The sequence below is a fragment of the Diadema antillarum genome, unplaced genomic scaffold (genome assembly GCF_040938485.1).
Source record: "Diadema antillarum isolate AM-2024a unplaced genomic scaffold, OU_Dant_1.0 scf00000160, whole genome shotgun sequence".
Taxonomy (NCBI): Eukaryota; Metazoa; Echinodermata; class Echinoidea; order Diadematoida; family Diadematidae; genus Diadema; species Diadema antillarum.
In genome coordinates, this window is record NW_027271049.1 from 1,993,930 (window position 1) to 2,021,015 (window position 27,086).

Below are 27,086 nucleotides of genomic sequence, written 5' to 3' on the forward strand. Positions count from 1 at the left end.
CTTGTTCAATACGGTATGAAATAATCTTATATGTTATATAATATATAATATATAATGTATAGGGCCTGTAATATGTCATTGATAAAAAAATATACATGTACAATAATTGTATAAAAAATGCCGTGGTCTTTATTGACCTCTTCATACAGAACTTCCATTGCTTAAAGATTGTTAAGTTTGGGAGGCGAACAGAGGAAGTCACTTAAGTACTCTGTCTAATTCACCTGCTTCATGGGGGCCATTTTTGGGTGGTCCTCTCTAGCCCTGGCACCTGAGCGGACCAAGGGTGAGTTTTCCCATCTCCTTCTTGCTGCCGGTGTCGCCAAGGAACACGTTGCTGACGGGCAGGTACGGCTTGTCGGCGAGCAAACCCTCGTCGAAGTTCCACGTCTTCGGGTTGGAGTCGCAGTTGCAGTTCTTCCCGCCCAGACATCCCTCGGAAGCTGGTGATAGAAAAGTAAATTACGCACACAAAGCAGTAAATGAATTACGGATTTGCTATGAGAAATGTGGAATGCTATGTAAATGATTGAAATCAATGCAATGAATGGATTGATTTGTTACTTGACGGACGAACCAATTGACTTGACATCAAATTGATTAGAATTGATAAATCATTAATTGCAAAAATGGGAAAAGCCGTAACACATCTTATGACAGGATAATGAAATTTAAACAAGCAGTGACAGTTTACTACAAATAAGAGAACTTGTTACAAAACTCAGTGCATTTTGGACATATGGACGACAGAGCTTTTTAAACATAGGGCCTACATATATTTGATGCATATACGTCTCTTACAAATACAGCTCACTTGCTGTGTAGAATATTTGGGGGAGGGGGGGGGGGGGGGATTTCAGTCTTTTACAAGCTGGTCGAGTAATTTGATTGCCAAGGTTTTCATTTTGTTATTCTCGTCAACAAAGCACATACATGTGAGGCGATGTTGCACGTCATCTATCATAACAGTAAATAAATGGAAAACACAGACATTACTCGGTATACTGCCTAAGCATTTAAAGGGCTAGTTGTATAGGTTTGGCGTCAGGCCAAAGTATAGTGGGGACTCACTGTAGGCGCATGCGCACTTCTTGCTGTTGATTGGTGCTCCTCCCCAGCTAACGATCGGCTCTCCATCCACGGAAACCCAGTATCCGTACCGTGTCCGGGTCTTCTTATCTTCGGCCAGGAGAACGGCGCCTCTGCAGTCATACTGCGGCGAGAAAGAGAGAGAGACCGTGTTTGTGTGTGTGTGTGTGTGTGTGTGTGTGTGTGTGTGTGTGTGTGTGTGTGTGTGTGAGTGTGTGTGTGTGAAGGGAAGGAATAAAGGAAGACATGAGTATCAGAGTGAGAAGAGAGGAACGTTATCAAAGGGATGGTATAGTATTGGATGGGGTGAGGATTCAACCTTATATTAAACTTTTTGTGAGATACTTAGATACCACTTCATGGAATGTTCCAAAGAATACAATTCCAAGAGGAATTTAAAGTGGGTTTTTTTTTTATGAAAATCGGTTTTAAAATGGCTGAGATATCCTAAAATAAAGTAAAACAAAGCGATTCTAATAAAAGATGGGTCCCACCTTTTATTCGCATCGCTTTGTTTTGGATATCTCGGCCAATTCAAAACCAATTTTCAGCAAATAAACTTTAAATTCCCCTTAAAATCATATGCTCTTTCATATTTCGTAAGAGATTTCTCTTTATCTATCTATATATATATGTCTCTCTCTCTCTCTCTCTCTCTATCATATATATATATATATATATATATATATATATATATATATATGAATATAAACATCATCAAAGTTGGAAGCATGAAACCCCATCTCAACTGAAACTGTACCACCCCTTTGAAGACCCGGCATAGCATGGGAATCTTGGTGGCCTATACATTAGCTGCCCACCGAGGTATATTCAAAAACTTTCTTATAATGTACACGTATCCGTTTTATTTTTTACTTAATTTAAAGTTGTGAATCTTATCGTATTGATTCCGCCACCATCATATTTGACACAATGCATTCTTGTTTGTTTGTCTGTCTGTTTGTTTTTAATGTAAACTTTGCAAACCGATTATGAAAGTGGAAATAAATGAAATGAAAATGAAAATGAATTAAAAAAAAACCCGCAAATAGCACGAATATGTGCATCGAAGCATTAATGATAATTGACACAGTCATCGATAGCAGTCTGTGCACGTACACAGGGATTAGTGATGAAGCTGTACACAATATTCGTTTGTTTGTTTGTCTGTCTGTTTGCAGAACAACTCAAACGTTACGAACGGATCTGGATGAAAATTTCAAGCAAACTTGATAATGACGCAAAGAACAGATGATTACATTTTTGCATCCTGATTTATACTTTACTTTATTTTTATTTTTAATTTCATTTTATTTTTATTCATATTTTTCAATTTTTAATTTCTATTTTATTCATTATCTTTTTAGGGTGGAAACCACAAGACCGTGGAATAGGGCTGTTGGCGGAGGTCTGCGCTGTCCGAGAGCTTTCCTGTATAGTTATCTTTTAGTTCGATTTCCTGACTAGTATATAATTATATCAACCACTCATATTACATTTGTCGATCCCCCCTTTTTAAATTCTGCCCGCTACCGTTCCATCGCTTCCTCTCCAGCTCATCTTATCAAATGTCATTCAGACAGACATCATTCCCATCATGCCCGAGCTCGAGCGGAAGCGACGTCAAAACTTACCCGGATGAACTGAGAGCAGTTCTGTGATCGAGCTGTGAGGGCTTTAAGCTGCTGGAAAGAGACCGGGTAGATGGGGTCTAGCGAGAAAGCAGCCGGCTCCTCCTTCCCGTTGTTCTCCACCGCCTGACCGACCAAATTGTGGTTGATCACCGTAACACCTGAGACATGAACCGTCCAAGGCAGTATTATTAACAGTAAAGATCAATGTGCTTATACAACGTTATAGTAGGATCATCTCCGACATTACCCGGTACAAACAGTATACACTGTATTTTCCAGATAAGTCGAGACCCATTCTCATTAAAATTGTGAACATGGCCACGTCATATGATTTTCAAATTTTTGAATTAAGATTTCTAATTGAGAGGAAAACTCTCCCATTGAGCAATGGGTTACTAATCCTATTTTTGTGCTACTTATTACCTTGATCATATTATGGTATTTTTTAATCAATATTGGTTTAATTTACTCACAAAATATTCATAAGCTTAATTGACATAATTTTCTCCTAAAACATCATGCCAATCTTTATTACCTACTGTAAATCTTCACTGAAGTCAAACCATCTTGTCAATAAATATACTATTTAATTTCTGAATATCACTAACTTTTCATTGTTAAGTCATAAAGACATTGGAAAATGATCCTTCACATGATAACTATAATATTAATCACTACTGCAATCAGTGATATCAAAATTAGGAACTAACAGAATAACCCCGATGTCGACAACATTAATATTGGTGATATATTATATTATCAGTTAACGTTTTCGACATCGGGATTATTCTAATTGGTACGTAAATACAAGGGTTAAATCATCTGAAGATAATGTATATGCAAAAGTGTATTTGCACTATACCAAATTAGTTGTTATCAGTAGTGTGCTTTCGAAAAATGCGATAAATCAATATATTTCTCTCGAAATCATGTCTAATTCTTTGTCATTATTATACATAGCTCCTATATCAAAATGTTTTTATGCGCTTTACAGATAATAATAGTAATTAACATTGACAATTAGAGAAAAAAACACCAAACAAACGTATAACTCATCTGCGAGCATAATAATCCATGAATTACATAAGTTTATTTTTGAAAACGTCCTACAAAACAAAAAAAAAGAGTTTGATCGAAAAATGGGTTAGGCGACATTTTTGAAAATTTGTTAATGATACCATATTTTCTTATGATTTTCTTTGTTTATAGCAGTTTAAATAACAAATACCTCAAATTGACAAGAAAGTTAAGTCGTTTTAAGTTAAAATTCTTCGCTTCTTCCCTTACCCGTTGGGAACTCGCACTCGACACTGAAAGCCTCTCCCGTCATCATGGGGTCGATCATGTAGGTTCCCGAGGTCATCGTCCCACGCGTGGCGAGCTCAGCGCACGTCGACGGAGTAGGCATCGGGGTGGTAGTCGGCATGGTGGTGGTGGGTGTGGTCGTCGGGGCAGTGGTAGTCGTCGGAGGTTGTGTGGTGGTTGTCGGAGGCATCGTAGTGGTGGTAGGAGGCTGGGTTGTGGTACGACGAGTCGTTGGCTGTGTGGACGAACGGAATAGGCAAATTTGTGCTTTATTGGCAGTATTTTTGTGTTTATTGTTTTTCACGTAAGTGTCTCCTCTTTGATCATTTTGTTGATATTCTGTCATGACAATTAATGGCTTCGTTAAATGCTGACTTTCAAAGACAAAGGTGACTATGCGAATTCTAAAGTATTGCAGTAAAAATACTTCCTTTTTGTGAGTTAAAGTCACCAGTCTCCCTTTTGAATTTGATCTAGGAACTAAAAGCAGTGCATACAAAAGATATGAACGCGGTGAATTGATACTTTCACAACTGAAAAGATTCTAATACACATTCCAGGATAATAAATCATCAACAAGGTTTCTTCGGTTCACTATAAGACAATTACAACGAGAAACTAGTTTATACAAAAAAAAACAACAACAAACAAACAACATGATTAAAGCTGTAGGTTTCAAACAATAACTATGTAAACGTGGTAATTAGCAAAATAATGTTTAGACACTAAACAACGTTTTACCGCAATTAAAATCCTGTCTGGCCTTGGAACTAGATTTTCATAATAAAAGGAATTATGACCATTCAAAAGTGATCTTAATGCAAAAAGGGTATACAAAATATATCAGTTTGTGAGATAATCCTCACAAGGTTTGGTACATTATACGAAGACACACTTCAGAGGCACACAGTATGTAATGAGTTACCAGGAACGAGATGGCACAGTGGAATATGCAAATTGAAAGAAAATGTGAGGGGTACAAAATGACGAAATCTCTTATGTTAAAAGAAATCAGATAAGATACAAAGAAACACGGGTATCCGGTTAAGGTATTACATGAGAGAACAAAAACCAGTGAGACCAAGAAAAAGCCTTGTCAAAGAGAGAGAGAAGAAATTGAGTGACGGGAGAAAAGTTTATGCTTGAAATGAATTACCTTGCGGTGAAATAAAAACAAGAAATAAGCAGTAAACAACGATCAATATTAGCACATTGAGAATGATCAAGTGCTTAGACAAATTTGAGATCTTCTTAGTTCTCACAGGAGAGCGGTTCTACAAGAATCTAGAGGAAAAAAATTCTCAAAACGGCTAGAATAAAGAAAATCCTTAAACGTTGAGATGACGATTAAAATAAATGGATGAGGAGATGTAAGATGTTTTATGTTTGATTTTGTTTATGTATTTTTCTGAGATTGAGAGGATGAGGGAGGAATATTTTGACATGTAATACAAGAGGGAACAGTGACTTTTATAATCTTCGCTCAAATACGATGTTTATGATCTTGAAGTCATATACTGGATATGGCGTTATATATGCTTACAATTATATCTCTACATTCTGATGGATTTTTGTCTTTCTTTTGAATTATTGCAATACTGTTCTCTAATTGGAAAACAATATGATTTTGTCATGTCTAGTTAAGAGGACAGACAAGTATTTCATTCATGACAATTGAGAAAAAAAAACAGAAAAAGAAGATGAAGAAGTTAAACAACAATAACAAGTAACATGATTATTACGGTCACATGATATTATCAATAATCGTTTTCAGACAAAATGTTCCCACAAATTCATAGATGCCCACTTTGGTAGGTTCGTAGCTAGAAGGGTTAATTACCCTTTTCAATTTCAAATATCAGAGAAATTTAATGTTAAAGCGACAGATTTATACGCGCAATGATACAAAACTGTGCCATTTCTTACAAGCTATCACTGGCAGAATGTCCTCTATGGGGATGGAACGTCAAATCGCTGGAAATTTTATTCGGTCAAAATTTTGACTTTATCACAGGTCGTAAGATTGACCTCCGTCCCCCCCCCCCCCAAAAAAAAAAAAAGAAAAAAGAAAAAGAAAAAAGAAAAGAAAAAGGTGATAGCCAGAGTGACTGCGCATAAGATATCCATGACCTTTCGTGGCTTTTTTTTTTTTTTTGGTGGTGACCACATGATAGACGACTTTAATAGTGCAATAAACTGTAAAGAAATGAGCGATGTGTTTGTCGTTCTTTCATGATTTATATTTCTGTACAGAGTACCATATGGTATTGCGGATTTCAAGCGGTATATCAAAGTGCACATCAATCATTCTAAGCTACCTTAAAATCACAAATAGTTGATTCTGAAGCGGAAATGGAGTTTTCACTTTGTCCTCATAGAACTTATGACACAAAGAACGATAGGTGCAGAACAGCTCAGCATGAATTACTGCGGGAGAAAAATTGTGTAACTGCAGGTGAAGAAGAAATACACACATCTTTTACGTTTTTGTTATTGCTCCTGGCGAAAACTGTCTAAACATGAGATGAAATTAACTTCTTAGCCTTTCAACAAAATTTACCGTGTTTTTTTATTTCTGCATTTGCTCATTGGGATATATAAGAATAGGAAGTCCCCTTTCCATATCTTTCTATATTGTTCCTGTGAATTTACGCGCGCGCGCACACACACACACACACACATACAAGAAAGAACACAAGGAATTAACAGGAAATACCAAGAGGAAGGATATTGATGGACATTGCCCCTTTCATAGCCTAACTTCAAGACTGCAAAATATATGTGAAGACAATTATGATACCTTCTTTGTGGTTGAATAGAAGGGTATAGAGAGAGAGAGAGAGAAAAATGTCTCTGAATGCATAAATTGACCACTTTAATTCTCCTTTTTTGGTCAAGTTTTGTATTATGTAAGAACAAGGATATAAAATTTCTATGTGGGGAAACAGAACCAACAGTCCAAAAGCCAGGTTGACTGAGAGGGTAAAAGATGAGATAAATTAGCGAATAAAACAGTTTCCCTTGCAATGATGTACTAACCCAGGTCACCGTGGTGAAATGCACGGAAAATAGAAATAAGTTCACAAGAACAATGAATTGCTAGATGTACGAAACTACGGTAGACAACGAAAGACGGTTACTTGTCAAAATCCTTCGTTATTGACCTTTCACAAAACAGGTGAGTGTTGATTAGTAAGGAGAAACAGAAGAAGAATGCAACTGTAACTCCACGGTGATTGACGAGTAAAATATCGGGAAAAAATACGACAATTACATGAAAGAGAAATGATACGGAAAGATTAATTACTCAAAAGAACTTTCAAAGATGTTAGACCTGTTAGGGTAAGAAGTAATTAATCATGAGTAATCATTAAGATGACATCAAAAGAGAGTGATTGAAATTGAAAAGGCATAGAAGTTTGAAAAACTCAAGAACTCACATGACTAAAAAAAAAGGGAAAGAGTCTATAAAGGACAAAGACAGTAATTAAACAAGGACAGGGTAACAGAATGATGATGAGGCCTAATTTCATGTAATTACTGCAAGTTCAAAGAAGTTAGACCTGTTAAAGAATAAAAGAGGTAACAATTAGTTTGACGACAAAAAGAAAGAGCGTAATGAATTAGAGATCAAAATACTGTTCTATTGTGAAAATTGGAATTTCACTCTTATTTTTAGCTTTAGATAAATACACAGAAATACAAGTCACATTAACAAGAACAGATAGATGTAGATTGAACCGGGAAAGGTTAGCTATGGCTACAAGACGAAATGAACGGATACATTACTCCAGGATCCCTGCTGGGAAAATTGTAAGTAAATAATGAGTTATCGCTAATATTCACAAGAAGAAAAGGTGATATTAATCGAAAATTATCACATACAATAAAAATATGGACAAGATAGTCATGATGTTCACTAGAAAGAACAGCAACATCACAGACCGAAGTCACATTATTGAAAACTGTGGGACCGAATGTGTGGAAAAACAAGTCTCACAAAATAATATACACACATGTGGAATGTACAGTGGTAGAAGACGTTAATTCCTATTCTCTCGAATTAGGCGTTACCCATCAGTGGCATCTTGTGCAGTTTCTGCGTTATGAGCATGCGGCAGTGATCGTCGCGCCGTGAACAACAGATGGCGCTACATACAACATGAGAACGACGACAAGGCAAAGAAAGGTTATCGTTAATGTTGCGTTATTCCACAATGAAATGAACCGTCGGTTGATGACGTCACGTTGTAACTGATCCAATTCTACCTCTGTAGTTGGGAGCGTAGTGGTGGCTATCTTAATGGTAGTCGGTTCCTTCGTTGTCGTTGGCATCGTGGTCGTCAGCTTCTTCGTTGTCGGGGGCAGTTTCGTCGTCGTAGGCAATTTCGTCGTCGTAGGCAATTTCGTCGTTGTGGGCAGTTTGGTCGTCGTAGGAGGCAGTTTGGTCGTCGTGGGCACGACTTTCGTGGTCGTTGGAACCATTTTCGTTGTTGGCACCACCTTTGTAGTGGTCGGCTCTGGTTTGGTGGTGGTTGGCAACTGCGTGGTCGGAGGGATTTTCTTGATCGTCGTCGCAACCGGAGCGACTGTTGTCGGCTGAGTAGCGATCAAGCGATCGACAGCCATGGGCATAACATTATGATTATACTCAACGCATTCATATAAGGATACAGAAATGATGAATACAATAAAATCATGAAAGATATCTCTGTAAACGAAAAGCAAAAGATGAATATAGAGCTGAACATCAAAGTGGTATTTACAGCAACAATAATTCAGAGTGCTTTAAAGATAATAAAATAAGGAATATACTCTCTTCGAGTTAAGCGCCACCTCAATTCTGTTGGAGAGATTTCGAACATTTTTTATCTAGAATTAGATTACGCATCGACTTTATCGAAATTTACAACTCATGTATCGAGCAGAAACTTTGATACTATTTTTTCATCTGCTATAGCGATAACATGAATTTCGTGTCGTGTGCCATTACCGCATATTCTTTTTGAATCACAAACTACTATAGTATGTTTGCTATCCAAAATGTTTCTTCCTTACGTGTTCATCACCTGATGGTCTTTGAGTAGGCCTACATCTGAATTAGGTTTCAAATCAGTAATCCACGTTGTACTGACGCTGAGCTGACTGAGACTGAGGTACATTAATTTCGCTCGGAATATAAATCCAATATAAATCCAATATAAATTGTATAACCGTCTCAATTCAACATTCACAGCATTTTTATCAAATCTTAAGATAAGAACTTCACCAATCACAAACAAAAAAATATATAAATTTCACTTAATCAGAAATCAGAGTCCATGAAATACCTTCAAAAGGATTTGCTCAAGCATAAGGAGAGACCTTTCGAAATAAGGAGCTGCATTGCTGGTTTGAAATATGTGCATGGAATGATTGTTACCTTTCTAGGAGGCATAGTAGGCTCGTCTTCCTCGGACTGGATGCTAATCGGAGCCTCATTATTGATGATCGTCTGGGCGGCTGGTGAAAGAAAAGAAAATGAGAGAGTCGTTTAGTCTACAGGGACAAGCGCTGCTGTAACTGGCTTTCCATTAATACATTTAATTTTCTTCTCAACTTGAACCTTAAACTCAACATGCTGGGAAGGCATTTCATGAAGCGTTTTGATTGGATATTTTTCTGACAAACTGTTACAAGCTACTAAAATCCTTGCATCTGATTGGCTGAGAGCAAAATTTGTCGGACAACTTTGTCAGACAAAATGCTTCATGAAATGCCCCCCTGGTGTCATACATGGCATTACTGAAATCAAAGTACTTTTGAATGCCCCCTCCATCAAAAACAAACAAACAAACAAACAAACAAACAAACAAACAAAAACAAAACAAACACAATGAGGATACTTACATATCAAATTCGCATGATATTAAAAAAATATTAATTCATGAAGACATTGATCATTCTTAAATCGCGAAAAGAATGTTAAAAAACAAAAACAAACAAACAGATTATAATACTTCGGTGCCAGGTGATTTTAAACTGACATTTTATGGGATTCGCCAATTCTGGCAAGAAAACGTCTTCCCCGTAGAGTTTGATATTACAGTACTGGCTGTGGAAGACCGTTGCTCGCAAGGCGTAATACTCTTGGACAAACTGAAAGAGAAGATATCTTAAAAAGTCGCTCAAAAGTTTGCCTGAATGGCCGCATGAACGTGTGGATTTGTATACCGTGATGGAAGTTCTCTCCGACACAATAATAATAATAGATTGATTCTTTGTTCTTTGTTTTGCTTTGTATGTTTCCAATCTTGATTGCAAGAATGTCTGATACAGAGTCCATCTATAAATTTGTAAGCACTGACTGATTATGACTATTTTTTTTGGTCTTACATAACTATCGTAAAATTGTTTGTATGTCAATATACAGGATCAATGAAAAGTTTTTCGATAATCAAATGGGAGGGGAAATGGGTGTTGGAATTTGTTCTTGTCAATACCGTTGAAACAACGACCGATATTGTACGCCTACGTCTTCATTAAAAACATAGGAATTCAGTTATGATTTTAGTTCTTTTTTTTCCCCTAAACAAATGTAATTTAGATATATGATGTACATACGATGGGAAGAAAGATATGATGCTTAGTGTATTCCTATGTAACGATAACAAGATTTGGATCATACATTTTGTACGTGCGTGCACGATGCTTGGGTGTGCGTGTGTGTGTGTGTGTGTGTGTGTATAATTATGTGAGTGTGTGTGGATAAGCATCAGAATGCTTGTAATGAGACCGTATAGGCGATGTTGTGCAACAGTAAAAAGGAAAGGGGGGGGGGGGTTGGAGCGGCTGATGTGGGTTGGGCTGCTGGGGTTGGGGATTATGGGTAATTCTAAAGGCATTGTTAGAAGTTGGGTAGTGTGTTGGGAACGTAAGTGCTGGCAAACTGTAGGCCAATATCACTTGAGCCTGCATTGAGTAGGTTAAAACTATTTGGAGCCAAGGAGTAGAACATAACCATCATTGCGGAAATAACATTCGACATATTTCCGTAAGCAAAAGTTAAATTAAAAAAAAAAGTTCGAAATGGCGATCAACCGATATTCCGCTACTCTACTTTAAATCTTGATGAATACCATTTATTCTACAATAATTTCATTACATTACGATTAGTTGTTGTTGTTTTTTTTTTAAAGTCGTGAGATTATTCGATACACAAACAATAGAGGAGTTCACGAAGCAAAATATTACAATACACGCCAGTTAGGAAAAAAAGAAAAACAAATGAAGCGAGCATATCAACAAATGAATTTTGGCGTTACCATTTATGAAACGGGAAAGCCATGATTTTCATGTCTTTTTCTCGCTAATCTTAACTCGAGGGATTTATGCATCGCACCATACATTTTGATGGCAAATTCATTTCTGTAAATATGATTTTGTGCTTTCCATCACTTTCTAATTCTTGAAGGAGGAGGGGGAAGGTTCATTTTCGTTCGAAATGAGAAATCGTGTTTGTTCAGTATAGAAATGGAGGTACCTGTAACATCACGGTATAAAGTTCTGCTTTTAATGGAGAGTGCCGATGGTATTTTCCGAAGGCTGTCCGTTACGATTAAAGACGCTAGTTAACATTGTTGCAGTTAAAACATAGAAATTGCTAAACTTTGCTGACTGAGCGGTATAAAGGTTTAAGTGCATTCCACTGCAGCAAACAAAATAGGCCTATGCTGAATGTTTTGCTTTCAGGGGAAGGAGAGCCATGAACAAAATATCATGTAAATGGTTTATTTTTAAGTGACTATCGACTACCGTATCGATTCATTGGTTACAACGAAAATGTGACAGAATGGGCATTGGATCAAATTGGAACGTCGATGCCTGTTCTGTTTTGCTGTTTGCTTGCTTGTTTTTCAAAGTATGACAATTATTTTCGTACATGTTTGTTTTTGTTGGATTGGTTTTCTTTGTTTTCAGTTGGAGCAGAATCAAACAAGTAGGTGGTCTACAGGGATATTCCCCATTGTCTATATTCTGCCATAAAATTCCAAAAACAAACATAGGGAACAATCAAATCTCGAGGGTGTTCATTTACGCCAGTGCATTTCGACACGCGCATCGGGCAACCGTAACTGTCAATTCCAGCCGATGAAATATTGTCTGAGGACATGAACTCTGACGTCAACAATAGATGTCCATTTTTAGATTCCTGTCATCCCCAAAGTTTTATGCCCCATATCTTGTCGAAGTTCCTCAGAAATGAGGCGACGACTGATTTATAGACGTGATGCACCCAACTAATCCACTGGTCTCTATGCAACAATATATAGAGATCAGTGCACTGATCAGGGGGTTCAACTCCCCCCTCCCCCCCCCCCCCCCCCCCGCCCCACGAAGCAATCTTCAGTGAAAGCTCGCAGAGGAACAAAACGTTACACATTAGAAGAAAAAGTAAAGTCCATTTCTGGCTAATACGTCATCTAATTTTGGGCAATCTCACGTCACATATGATTATGACGTCAACCACTGGCCTTTATGACGTTTTGTGTGTATTTCACTCTCACTCTAGCAAATCTACTTCTTCATGACATTGCTCCAACGGTAACGTTGCTCGTCTCTGTATTTCATAATGCAATACAGCGTAAAATAAAAAGATTTCATAAATGGGGGGGGGGGGTGCATGGGTGGGTAAGTGGCTGGGGCTGAAAGGACTTTGTTGCTCCTAATGCCCTCTGTCATCGTAGAGTATTCTCTCTTTCCATATAACACAACAGATCCCATTGTTATCAAGACCAGTGATCGACACGGCAGCTCATAATTAGCCAGTTTCATCCGCTTTTGCAATCACGAGCTGACATTTATTTTTTTCAGAACCAAAGCAAGCTGAAGTGAAAAAAAAACCCACTCCGCTCGCCCTTGGCTTCCAAAATGACCTTTTTCGGTTTTTTTAATCTTTTTTGTCTTTAAAAATTTTTTTTTTTCGTGTCCTCAACATCTGCCAGTAAAGAGTCCCGGATAATCAGTACATTGTATCTGGAAGTTTGTTACTTTTGTAACAGCGTCATATCTTGGAACATCTGGGAATTCGTACACGGTTCTGAACAAGTTTTTGTTTTGTTTAGTTTAGTTTAGTTTAGTTTAGTTTATTTTAGTTTAGTTTAGTTTAGTTTAGTTTAGTTTAGTTTAGTTTAGTTTAGTTTAGTTTAGTTTAGTTTAGTTTAGTTTAGTTTAGTTTAGTTTAGTTTTGTTTGTATTTTTTGTTTTTGCAAAACACGGTCACATCAGCATAACTGTTCACGAGGTTATCGATATAGATTATCGACCCCTTATCTTTGTGAGAGTCAAGGACGGTCTTTATGGCGAGTATACGTACTATAGTAGGTGAATTCCGAAACGAACTCGAACGGAACCTTTCAGCATTGAGTATTGATCGTTTGAGAAGTTTGAGGACAACGTAATCCCATAGACATTAGTGTAATATGACGGGTTTCCCCTCCGACCACCTGTCACGCGGCGCCTCATATCAATTCAAGGTGGTGATAATTTGCCCCTTGTTTGGGGGGACAGCAAAGCTTGGAAAGGTTAAGGTGAATCAGGGAGGTGAGTTTTGTCTCACCTCCCTGAGTCAATTGACCGTATACCGGTATCATACGACAATCTGAAAAACTACAATGCCATTGGTTTTCCTGTTATTTCTATCTCGATGTTCAACTACCCCCCCCCCCCCCCTTTTTGCAATTCCGACCGTTCTAACGTACTGGTACACGAGTCCTGAAAAGTGAAAAGGTAGTACAGTTGTACATGTATAGTACAAAATGTGTTTGTTCGAAGTTCGCTCGTTACAAATATCTTTACATTCGCAATTGGATAACACGCGCTTACTTTTCAGCGGTATATAATCGTTTCATTTGTTTTGTTTGTTCGAGGATATAAAACTATCAGCACAATTTACAATTCCGTGCTTTTAATAACTTTTTTGGTTTTTGACAAACAATTCTCACAAATTTAAGGGACAAAAGAAAAATCTTTATTCTTCAATATACTACGGTTGTCATGCGATATGAAATCACCGCCTGAGAAGACATTCTATAGATGAATAGGACAGAGAGCTGGGCTGCACAAAGATATTCGCCTAGAGGATTAGACTACAAAATACCTGCCTTTTCGATTTGAGAGCTAGCAGACGTATCTAATATGTATAGTTCTTATAGGCAACCGATTTCTTATATATTTCTCCTTTTTTTTTAAATTCAAATGAAGGTCATGAGAATGATTAGCTAGGGATACGGATGGATTTATATGAAGGCATTGTTCAAAGGTGGATGGGTGGGGAATCATGCGTATTTTGAGCATGTGAATGATATGTTTTTATCATGCACTTATAGAGGTTGTATTCGATTGGTTTGGGTATTAGGATGGGATGGTAGCGTGAATGGATGTATCATCTTATAATGAGAGCCATTTCTGTGAAAAACCTTCGCAAATTAACCTACAGACCTGACGTGTAAACATAACATGTTTGATAATGACAGTGAGTTGTACGTTGAAATTTACAACTTTATAAAGAGCAAGATAATTCAGTCTCTCTACACCAATAATAAGTTTTTAAGAGTGATTTGAATTACAATGAATGATCATATCTCAAAACTGTTCTCATCGTAGCTATATTCACGGATATGATAACGGTAGTACATAACTTAGTGTCTGAAGCAAACCTGTAACCTGATGATTAATACAGTCTTACAAGAAATACAAAAAGTAGTGGTTGCTCACTCTCTATCAATGTCTTATCAATTAACGATAACCCCTATCTCTATGCCTATACTTCTTGAAGTTATACTTATAAGGAGATGACTCAAGGAACAAGTAATCATTGAATGATACGAGGTTTGGTACTTTTTAAAGTTTCTTTTTGTTTACTTTTCAAATGCATATGTTTTTATATAACCCACTGAAGACAAGGAAAATTATTGTACGAGACCTCATTATCTGTCCAGCTAACATAAAAAAAAAATCAAATGTGTCAACAAACAAGTACACAAAGAAGAAATGAATGAAATGATATGTTGCTTTGAAGCACAGCACTACAAGGAGACCCTGCGCAATGCAAAGCCTTGGAGTATTACTGAGACGGCGAACACAGACAAAAAATAAGAATAAAAAGTAAGAGGAAGCAACAACCCGCGCCACCCTTGCGCGGCCCCGCCTACTGTGTGACGACGAAGCGGAAATCACTCCTTCTGATGTTTTATTTGATACTACTTCGAAACTTGGTTCTTCGATGATTTTTAATTTTACGTTTTTGTACTAGAATGTATTGTTTAAATGAATAATTAATTTGGTTACTTCCGTCCATTCCAAATGTAATGTCAACGCAACCTTTAATCTTATATTATTATTTTCGTTTAGACATTGGCGCCCGTTATATTCTTACCAATGTATAAGAGAAAAGTCGTTAGTACAAAAATCAAAGCATAAACATTAACTCCACTCATCTTCTTGGAATAGACACAAATGCAACAATACACGTTACCTAGTAAAGAAAATGAATCGATGGCAGCATGTTTATCTATTTCTTTCCGAAACATATTGTGATCGACAGACAGCGCAAACATGTTATCGGCTCGACGACAACTTTACCAGTCGAGTGAATCACCAAATAACTGACTGTCAATCTGAAAGTATTTGACCCACATGATATCAATCGATAAGTGAACGATCAGTATCGATCCGGACACGTACCACTGCATTCTGAGGCGGACACAAAATCAATGACACTTTCGATGGCAGCCAGGCGACGAGTGAGCTGATCGTACCAAGCAATAAGCGACGAGTTCAGTCGAACTAGAGCCCGCTCAGCGTCACACGATGATGCCAGCTCTGCCGGCGGGATCTTAATATCTTAGACGGGGGGAAAGGAACATTTTTTGATTGTCGTAGCAGACCAATTATGTTCACTTTCAACTACTTCTCTAAGGTGTCTTTAAAAAGCAAATTGTGAAAGAAATAATTGTAGGCCTACCAGTTATATAAAAGTCACTGTTTGTGGTCTATACCAATATTTATAACATTTTGATTTTATGCCTGGAATCTTTCGTTGTCGGCATACATTATTATGATGAAGATGCAAATAAAATAAGTTTATACCATCCAAATATAAGCCGGTAAACAAAATCCTATGACAATGAATGTGCAATGATCATAAATAAAAGCAAGCACGAGCTTGGATAAAAAGAAGGAAAAAAAAGGAGAAGCCGTGCAAGAGCAACTATTTGAAAGAATCTACAACAAAATAAGATATATATATTTTATTAAATGAAATGAGCATTTTTTTTTTCAAATCATAATACGGCCAAGCTGTCCCATACTTTGTGGCAAGCCATGACACAAGCTACAAGAGCACAGCAAAAACATTCTGGTTTCATGCGTGCAGTGGGATGGGCAAAAATCACACGTCGTATGCACAGCTCCTAACACGGGTTTATTTGTCAGACGATAAATTCTAAAAGAGTCGAAGTGTCTTGAATATCAAAAAGGAAATGAAATACATGTACATCAAAGAATATCCCAACTTCTCCGGTAATTTATCGTTCATTTACTCCAATAGCGCCTAAAAAATTAGATACGAACTTGAGCTTTGTCACGTATAAAAGATCCTTAAAATAGCCGTTTTAGAACCGTAACCATGGAAACAATATGTACCTTTCTTTCACGCCCATGGTGACGAACTGTGTGGCGCGAGCGGGCTCTAGATTCTGACAGCTGGAAACAAGAAACGACGACGGGCTCAAAAAGAAAGCATGATATACTCGCAGAAGGTCTACGACAAAGGGATGAGGGTAGCATGTATTACAGTTGGACATCGATTTTGACAGTCCGATGATGATAGCGACGATGATGGCGATGATGACAATGCAGAAGCAAAATGATTCGGTCATGCTCATGGACAATCATGATTGTATAGTGTTGCTAGGAAATGATGCTATTCTACATGACAGGCTGCATGCAAGACGAATTAAGGATAGGAGATTCTCGAAGGGGGAAAGCCTACATTTGATGTAATCTTGAAGTTTGATAAGCATTGATCTAATGGCGGATACATGTCGTGGAGGATGAAAAAAAGTCTACGATCGACTGGTAAAATTTAATATATCACCACTTCACTGCAGTAAGTCTTTGTACAGATTCTATATTTGAATTTATATGATGTGAACAAAGTTCATCGGTTTTTCATTCACATGAAGCAACAGTCCGCCATTTCTCCTGCGCATCCACTGAAACTTTTAAACATTTTCTTCTTGTATGTCCGATTTAAGTAATGGTTAGTTAACATTTTGTCTCTGTGTCAGTTAGGTTGAATTACCATAATGTACTTTAGATGTATTATCATTTAAACCATTATCTTGAATTGCATATTTCTTTTAATATGTTTTCATAGCCCGCGCCACTTTTTGACATTTATTTTGCTGGGCGTTCTCTTTATTCTCTGAGGAAGACCTTTTGATCATCATATCAATACCATCATATTGATATCCTAATGTGACATTTCTTGTATAAATTCAGATCATCAACAGTTGAGGTAGTGTCTCTGCAGCGAGGAAAGGTCTGATTCTACAAAATTCATACAGAGTAACATACAAAGCACTTTGGGTTAAAAAAGCAACATGCTACTTAGATCTTTCAGTAACTATAATTTTGGGGAGGGGGAGATAACGTACATCCGTCTGCATACCCATAGGCTTCCTCACAACTTAAAGAGTAATGATTTTTTTTTTTAAAATTAAGAAACACAGGTTTGGAAAGTTTGCACAGATTTCAACAGTTTTCTTCAAGAGTGACCCAGGTTTTGTAGAAGACAAAATGTGTAGCTAAATCGATGTTTCTTGATAATAAAAGTCATTATTCATAACAAAAAAAAAATAATAAAAGAAATACATATAACAGCAAGACGGAATACAATGGCAAGAAATACCTGCACTTCAAAATATCACGTCTGTAATAAGTAACGTAAACATTAAAAGAAATGGAAAACAAATAGATTGAAAGAAGGTAATGTAAGATAATCACAATGAAGTATTTGAATTGACCTTCATCATTTCAAAATTCTAAGACATGTTCGGGACGCAAGAGTAATTTCGCATGTGCCATATATCACGCCTGAATGAGTGACACACTGTATCCTGTGGCTCTACGGGATTTGTCATACAGCATGAGCTGACATACCAAGGACAAAATTAACCTTGTATGAAGGCAGGTCCCTGGACTATCTCCTCGCACATTCATTCAGGAAATGATCTATCCACTTGATAAGGCAATTTACGAAAACAAACGTAAGGAAATTTCCATTTAGATGCCTCAAAAATGTTGATATATTTTCAGCATATAGGTCCTATATCCGAAATCTTAATCTTGTACGGTATTTTGCCATGCTGGACAAGTTCCAGTCGTTTCATTCGAGACATGATATGGACAGCTGTCCTTCAGGTGTTTCTCATAAAAACAAAATGATAACGAAATCGTAAACACAAATAGCAACAAGCACTACTACATCGGAAGTAATAGCCTTTGGTAATCTATGTAGGCAGGAGGATGGGAAATATATGGGAGTGTTTACGGGAATCAGCGAGCCTGTCCTCGACTTCCTTCAGCCGGGCGTCCAGGGAGCGCAGCTGGAGGATAAGTCGCTCCATCTGGTCCGTCACGCTGGCGTTGAAGTAGTCGAAGGTCTTGAAGAGGAGGTCGCGCTGGATGTTGGCCAGGTCGTCGAGAGTGTTGACCATGCTGTAGGGCCGGACCTCGCCCACGGACAGGGCTAGGAACAGCAGGAGGCCGAGGACCTTCATCGTCGACGCCATCTTGGAATCCTATCAGGGCATCATTACAAGAACAAAAACACATGTAATATCAAAGTTAGAATTTTCTGATGCAAAACAAAGGAGCATATTCAATTCACGAAATCTATAGGCCCTTACGTATTGAAATTACATTATTACCGACCTAAAAACTAGGTACATTCGCTTTTCCAACAATAAGTGCTTTTGAACCTTAAAGGGGATGGCTAGTAACTGATCAGTGGGAATCAGTGGGAATGCTGAGGGATGATTGTTCCAATCCTTGTGGGATTCATTTAAGAGTACGTTATATATCTATTCTTGTGTGAAAATTATTTGCTTCAGAATGGTCTCATATTCAAGTAATGTGCAGTTTAATGTTTCCAGGTAAGCGTCCCTGGTCAGTGACGGGGCATTAATCTGCACATTACTTGTATATGAGACCGTTCTGAAGCAAATAATTTTCACACAACAGTAGATATATAATGTACTCTTAAATGAATCCCACAAGGATTGGAACAATCATCCCTCAGCATTCCCACTGATTCCCACTGATCGGTTACTCGCCACCCCCTTTAAAAACGTACACTTGTAATGATAAACATACTTTTTTTTAACCCAGCTAGGGACTTTTTTTTTCGCAAAACCACTGAAGAATTACCTTCCGCTACTTTCAAGAATCTTATGAAGCTTCATAGTAAGAAGCTACATGAAAATTTCCCACGAAGTTCTAGAACACAACTATTTATTTTTTTCTTTATCCTCCTTCGAGGGACTTTATTTCATTTCAAATATCTAAAAAAATTCACAAAGACATATAGAGAGCAGGATGTACGAACATAGAAAATAAGGGTGCGAACAATTAATTGTCAAAATCATAGCACCACATAAATTTCGATTCCTCTGGTGAAAGTATACTTCAAATAAATTATATCCAAAATATTCCCTGAATGTAACATTTCCTCTGCGTATCAATTTATGCATCCACAGGTAATCAAATATAATTTTCATGATTCAACTTCTGCTCTAATTCATAAAGTTGCCTTTTCGTGAAATCAAGTAGCTTTTTTAACCAAAAATGTCAAATTCATAATGAGCTCCGTTCTAAAATCTGTCAATAGTGCGTAAACATTCGTTGCTTTTCATATACATTCAACTTTCTGTTACAAATAAACGAAAGCAAAAGACACTTGGATGCAAATTTCGTACTATCCTGTACATTACTTTAAAAAATGTAACAGAAACTTTAATCGTGTACAAATTCAATATGTGTGATGCAAACCGATGCAAGACGAGAAAAGGGATTTCGTTCTTGTTGTGTTGTTGTGTTACGACGTAATTATGATCTATTTCAATTGGGGAGCAAGCCGGGAGTGGGTTATTACTGCATCTATTCATGACCTACGGCCACACAAGACAGTGACCCAGCTTTCGTCACTGACCTGGCCCCCATTCCAACTATTGGGGTCTATAGAGATGTCACGACTAGATTTAGATTGTTTCTTCTGGGAAATACAAGGGCAATATTACAGTGTTTTCCTTCATTGAACTGACATATATTCTTATTTCAATTTGAAGGAAAAAAATCGCTAACCATGTCAGATGAATACATCCTGAATAAAACATCTGAGCAAATCTGATTAAATTCAATCTCGGGACACATTTCTCTAATCTGATCAGAAACTCCACAGGAAATTGAGTTGTCAGTTTTGGGTCAAATTCGTTAGTATATCGTATTTCTGAGCAAACTATCATTTTCTGTGTCTCTGATCAGGGTCATTTAATTGCTAGGCGACTGTGAACCGACGTGCATTTTATCCTTGAAATGTCTGGATTTATTTCAGAGAAACGTTGCAAAATCGTCAGACGAGACGCTCCGTATCATACGTATCAGAATTCGCCATGACAAGAAATACCAATTCTCACAGCTATGCTAAAAACGTAGTAACTGTACGGTAACCAGGCTTCATTGCACTGACACACCTACATTGCTGTAACAAATTTATGATACAATAAACTAGCCTCGAAACCTATAGAAGTCGCACCTTCGTCACTTTTTGTGATTTTGAACAACGAAAGTAAATATGTAGACCCCTAGTATCATGTATTTTTTCTACATGTAACACTATATAGGAAAGTAAGTGCTTGTCTTACCTAAGTTTAAATGTGTAGAAAGCTTATGTGGTCAGTGGGGATTATCAATCAAAGATTATTAGGAGCAAAAGTGGAAATAGTGCATGCGTTTGTATCATTGAACAAATTGATTTGGTTGCAACTGTTGACTGTGGTAATTGTAACTGAAAATAGTTTGCGAACTTTATTTATTATCTATCACTGAAAAGGAAAGAAACGCTCCAGGTTGCTTACATTTTTGATATCTATTTTGTTTCAATTACATGACCAATCAAGAATACAGCACGAGACAGCATTAACGACACAAAACTAGAAACCACGATGTATACCTGCAAGTTGCAAGGAAACAAACAGCATTATGTGAAAAGAGGCTAGAAAGATACGAAGGGAAAGATATGAATTGGCTGTTGTTGTTGTATAATAACTTGGTGATGAGTACAGACATGCAGTTTTGGAGTACAGACAGTTTTTTGGGTACTGATATCATCCACCCATCTCTAGTAATAGCTAGAACAGCAACATACGAGCAAAGCAAAACGCCAATAGAGTATGACAGGTTATTGTGCTAGTAACTGGATATGATAGAGACACCTCAATGTAAATCAAGCAATATCTGCTATTCCTATATGTCATTTCTAAAGGTATAATGGAGGTCCTGTTTAATGATATCTTATTGACAAGTTGATAAGAAATAGTCGGAGAAACTGTAGACTGAACAACTATTCTAATCTCGATGACCTCTTGCCCTGTTTAATGCGTACATGACGACATGATTCCAAGATTATTGTAATAGAGTCTCTGTGAATACTTCTGTTCTCTTTTCAGGCGTCTAATCCAATGTCAAAGACCGTATGCGTGCAGTAATCTCAGATAAATTCTGTGTTGCCCAAATGCCGTCAAAACATTTATCAGAAGTATCGTTTCCCACCGTCTCCATGGCAACGCTGTATGCACTTCATGATCTCTGTCTGTTTGCGAACTGGTATGACGGCAGTTCGCAGGCGTGTAATTGATGAAGATCCTTTGTTTCTTCAAGCAAAGGTTAGGGGCACCTTGACACCAGCGAAAAGGAGACAGCAAAGCCGTCTTCAGGGTAAAGGGGCTGTTGTTGGCCTGCCATGACATATTATGAGTTATGCAAGATTTAGGCTGTGGATTGCAATAAAAGAAGAGGAATGGTACATGTAACAAGTGTTTCTCAGAGCTTCTCATGCTTTCGAGTCGGATGGAACGTTGCTGTGGTAACGGCAGTTTCTCATTTTTAGGGTTGCTTGTAAACAGCCTTCTTTCCCTATCTGAGATTGTCGTAACGTCTAGTCCGATGAGAGCAGGAAGGTGAGAAGATCGTCTTACCTCCCTGATGAGAAATATTGTGTAAAGAGAAGTTGTGGAATTGGAAGTTTCGCAAAATTTATGGAGCAATGATATGACTGCCGTACCTTTAACCTGAAACCAAACTAGGAGATCTGCGGAATTTTATGACGATTTTAAGCAAATGAGATACTTGTAAGATGTATCACTCGATCTATGTTCTGTTTTGTAAAAATATGTGAAACTTTAAAATTTCATAAGCTTCTATCGACTAAAATAAAACTTCATTTTAATGCATTTTTGTCGTTTGACTTGTTTGACTTTACTGACGGAGTTGTTGGAATCGAGTTCAACATGAGAGTAGAGTATCCATGCAATATGCACTGACTTTCTGTTTTGGTCTGATTTGTACAAACCTTCAACTGCTCTATTATGCCAGATTTATGAAAGTTTAACCGTAACATGAAGATGACCTCCTCTACCACTGGCATCATGGGACTTCAAAGTGGGAGGTGCAGAGTATTAAGAGTTGATAGAGAAGCCAGACAGAGGTCAAAAAGTGTGACGCTCGACACAAATTCGCCTTCCGCAATAGACATACATGTATTAAAAAAGAGCATTCAGAAGGAGTCCAAGCTTCACATGGGTGTGTGTTTTTCACCTCCGACAAAAGTCAACCATGCTCCAATAGTGCAAGTTAATACTTTATTACACGAAATGACATTTTTGTTTCTTTATTATCATTTGATATCAATGTCTTTTACTCTGCTGAGTGAGATGTCTGTGAGTGTTATATCAATTTGCGTGTCGAGATTTCTTGGAGGCAGACTGCCGGATTTCGTTTCGGTTGCTCGTTTCTTTTTCGTCTTGTCGAGATAATTTCTCTTCAAAGATTTCAAATGTCATACTATACAGCCATTGCTTATGTCTGCTTATCTTACAGTAACTAATGATAATATATATATATATATATAAATGTATAAACATTTTCTTGAATAAAGAAATGATTCAATCAAAAAATCTGACTGCATGCAGCCTATATCTTTTTAAACAATAAGGATACGTGAAATCTTCGTTAACTTTGATGTCAATTTTTTATTCTTCCCTTAAACCTGTCTAAAGCATCGTCAAGACATTCACTATTTTCATACATCAAGGTTTTAAAACCATTAACTGGCTTACCGAACATTTGATTTTGAAGTACAACCATGAAGCTCCTTGGTACAACCTACAACTAGTTGATATGATCTGAAATAGAATAAAAAACTCTAAGAATCTTATTCTTTTTAACTGTTTTGAACACTTCTGTCACTTGTGTAACAAGGACTTTTTTATGTAATGAATCGACGACACAGAGCTCTACACCTCCCACGTTTATTGATCGTGTACGAAGTGGGAGAAAATACAGTTGCACCTCAAACAAGTCAGTCATTTCGAAATATTATTGAATCGTTTAAAAGCGCCCTTTGAACAGGTGGACGCAAGAACAGCGTCTTGGGACCCGCTGATGGACGGTTGAGGTGAGGGCAAGGTTGCCCGTCCAGAGCTGTGGGCGCACGCTGGCTCGAATGTTAATGACGATTCTTTCACGTCAATTTTTCCTTCATCATTATTGTATGTTTATCTGTCTGTCTGTTTGTTTGTTTGTTTGTTTGTTTGTTTGTTTGTTTGTTTGTTTTATTGTTTGTTTGTTTGTTTGTTTGTTTGTTTGTTATGAGCTGCAGACACTGATCTTCTCCATCAGGCGACTTGATCCAGTATGAAAATCTTGCTTGGACGGTTCCAAAATGCGTCCTGTGTTAAAATGAAGCTATGAATTGAATCATGAGAGGGAAAAAAATGAAATATGATCGCGTAATGCTTCAAAGACTGATAATTTGTGGATTATCAAATTGACTCTTTTCCAATAAACAGCAGTGTGACTTTTTTTTTTCATTTCGGATGCGCTGGACTCTGTAATGAGAAAAAAAGAGAAGATTTTAGTTTTACAGTTTGAACACCCATCAGCTGTGCACACAATGTCATATTATGAAATTAATAATTGTTTTCGTCGTTTGAACAAGACGTCACGTTTCAAGAAAGGCGATGTAGGTCCATGCTTGAACGAAAGAAATGCTCGGCGCCTGAACTCCATAAAAATGCTCGCTTTTAAGGCTGTCAGGTCCCTGACCTTTAATTTGACACTTTGACCCCAAATCGACACCACGTGACAAAAGGACGGAGCCAAAGAGGTGTATGGAATCATCTTTTCCAAACCTGCCACGAAATTATAATAAACGATTCCACAGGCGGCAAGCCTCGAAAAGTTTACGACCCTTTTAGGGCGAGGAAGTTGGGTGATTTATAAGTGAACCAACAGACCGATATGGCACTTAGCTTTGGAAATGACTCGCGGAGGAAGAGAATCAAGATTCAAAATCAGACAGAGACACATTAATAGACAGCCATAGAGTCGCGTCATTTAAGAGTTTAAAGTCAAGGAGAGCTAAACTGTAAACATACTGAAAATTTTCAAATGCTTTACTTCAGTTCGGGAGGGAATACGGTGGCAAAATATGTCAGGGAAAAGTGATACCTGAGCCCTTCTCAAGCAATACAGTTCTTTGACAGATTTCTCATGATTCAGAGAGATTAGAAGCAGTGATAACAAAGACGGATTGTTTTGAAAGTCTGTGCAGTCATGATATAAATAAAATTCACCAGTAGATTCTGACGAAATTACATGCTTTCTGTGAGGAATGAGTACTAAAGATACATAACTATTTTTCAGGGAGAGAACGTCGACAAAACAGGAACATTGAGCCTACGTGATTACCAGTAATCAAAGAGAATTGTACGTTGCACAGGTTTCATATAGTGGAGGTGTTGTTGATCGATGCATATAAGACTTTGGAAATAAAGCACAACTGAACTGAACTGAACTGATATCCCTCACCAAAAAATGGTAATCGCCTTATACGTAAAACACAATACATTTCCTCTCACAGTCTCCTATAATGTTCAATAAGCATGTGATGACCCCTCCAAATAAACCAATTTCACGTCAGCTTAAAAATGCAAAAGTTTAAAGCCAAATCAAAATCAGAGGCCGGCCAATAGACGAATCAAGATTCGTCGTCATTATTACTTATGACTTGATGAAGACATAAAAGAATTAAGCGAAACAAATCTTGATGTTTGTGAACAGTGGTGTGTGATTTGCATATGTTTTTAAAAATATCATTAAACGGTAATGGAGAACACAAGCGAGAGACAAAACAATGACCAGCAAACCAAATAAATAAACACAACGGATGAAGAGACAAAAGGATTACTAACAAAGCGTTCTCTTGAGAATGATCTCAAATTCTGTTCTACGGTTTGTTTGTTTGTTTTCTTTCTCCCTTTCAGACAATCTGGCATCCGAATAACAAAGAATAAAGACATAACTGTGTTATTGATAGTTTGTTGCTGGAGCTCTGTAACTATGGCAACTGCCAAAAGGTCACGCCCGACGTCGACTGTAGCAACTCTGCGAAAATCCGTAGGACATCGAGGTACTGGTACTGGGGGAATTAGCATGGGTCAATATCCTACCGAAAACGCCATGTATCAATTTAATGCCGAGCAGATGCAACTTTCTCCTTGTCTGTCGTATTACTATCATAATCGTCTTGTATGATTAATCGGTTTATCTTTGACAGGGGTTGCCCGTTTGAACCTTGCGTGTGAAGACCCCCTCTTTTGTTTTTCACTTTTATCTATTTATTTTATTTCATTGATTCATATATATATATATATATATATATATATATTTTTTTTTTTTTGGGGGGGGGGGGGGAGGTTCTCGTTACAATTACAACTTTTGGCATAGTCGTAGAGTTCTGACAGGTCAAGCGTCTCCACTGTAAATGCAGGAAGAACGTGCGCAATCGAACACGAAAGCGATCCTCGTGCGTAGGCCGAAGAGATTTCAGGGAGGTGGAAAAGACCCCCCCCCCCCCCCCCCACCTCCCTGGTGATATATTGTGGCACCAGAGATAATGGTGGTGGGCCATCACGCCGACTTCGCTTGCAACATTAAACTATGCTTTTGGCATGGCAGACAAACACATTATCATTGTTTACCAAGTGTCATTTGACTTGGTGGGGAAATGTGTCTGAAAAAAAAAAAACCCTCATCAAATCTTTGGCTATGTGCCTGAGATCGTGAGCCCAGGAAGGCACGTCTCCATTCTCGCACCCTCAACTCCGCTCCTACTGGTCTGCGGCTATTGGGCGCCACGCTGTTGTGGATGTTCATCTTCTCTCTTCACTCACTTTCCCGTCTAGTCATTGATGAATGCTGACTGCCAAACTCGACCACTCCTACCCGGATCATGGGCAAACACTTTTGGATAAAATAATTGAGGACACATCTGTTTTCATAAAGTCCGTGTCACATATTTTTCGCTCGAGACAAACAGAACAGATTGCTAATGAATTGATTTTCAAGTTCTCAGTTTGACCTCATCCCAACATTTATGACTTGAAGTGTCATTGAGGTCAAAGCAAAAGTTTTATAATCAGAAATATTTCCATAAGTTGTCTAATATACCTTTGCAAAGAGTCCTGGAACGTCCACACTCAATGCTGATTTCTCGAGAACTCTTAACAGCGGCATCCTCATTCACATTTTTTTTTCGTTTTAACGTTGAACTTACACTTCTCAATTATTAGATAAATATACATGTAGCAGTTCTTTCCCGGGACTCGATACGTGAGCAGTCCAACAGCTCACCAAAATGGACGGGATGAAAAATGTCTGCAGTCCGGAAAGAGA

General features: G+C 37.7%; 1 protein-coding gene across 1 annotated transcript in view; it reads right to left on the reverse strand.

Moving 5' to 3' along the window:
• Positions 1 to 240: 240 nt before the first annotated feature.
• The window catches only part of LOC139722199 (contactin-associated protein-like 2), a 39,900-nt gene continuing 13,054 nt past the window's right edge, over positions 241 to 27,086 (reverse strand). The window contains exons 2-7 of the mRNA XM_071633514.1: positions 18,625 to 18,874; positions 9,451 to 9,530; positions 4,011 to 4,263; positions 2,724 to 2,881; positions 1,072 to 1,213; positions 241 to 443 (exon numbers count right to left, since the gene is read on the reverse strand). Coding sequence (XP_071489615.1) covers positions 259 to 443; positions 1,072 to 1,213; positions 2,724 to 2,881; positions 4,011 to 4,263; positions 9,451 to 9,530; positions 18,625 to 18,865 — 1,059 coding nt within the window. The 5' untranslated portion in view covers positions 18,866 to 18,874 and the 3' untranslated portion in view covers positions 241 to 258. The remainder of the gene's footprint in view (positions 444 to 1,071; positions 1,214 to 2,723; positions 2,882 to 4,010; positions 4,264 to 9,450; positions 9,531 to 18,624; positions 18,875 to 27,086) is intronic.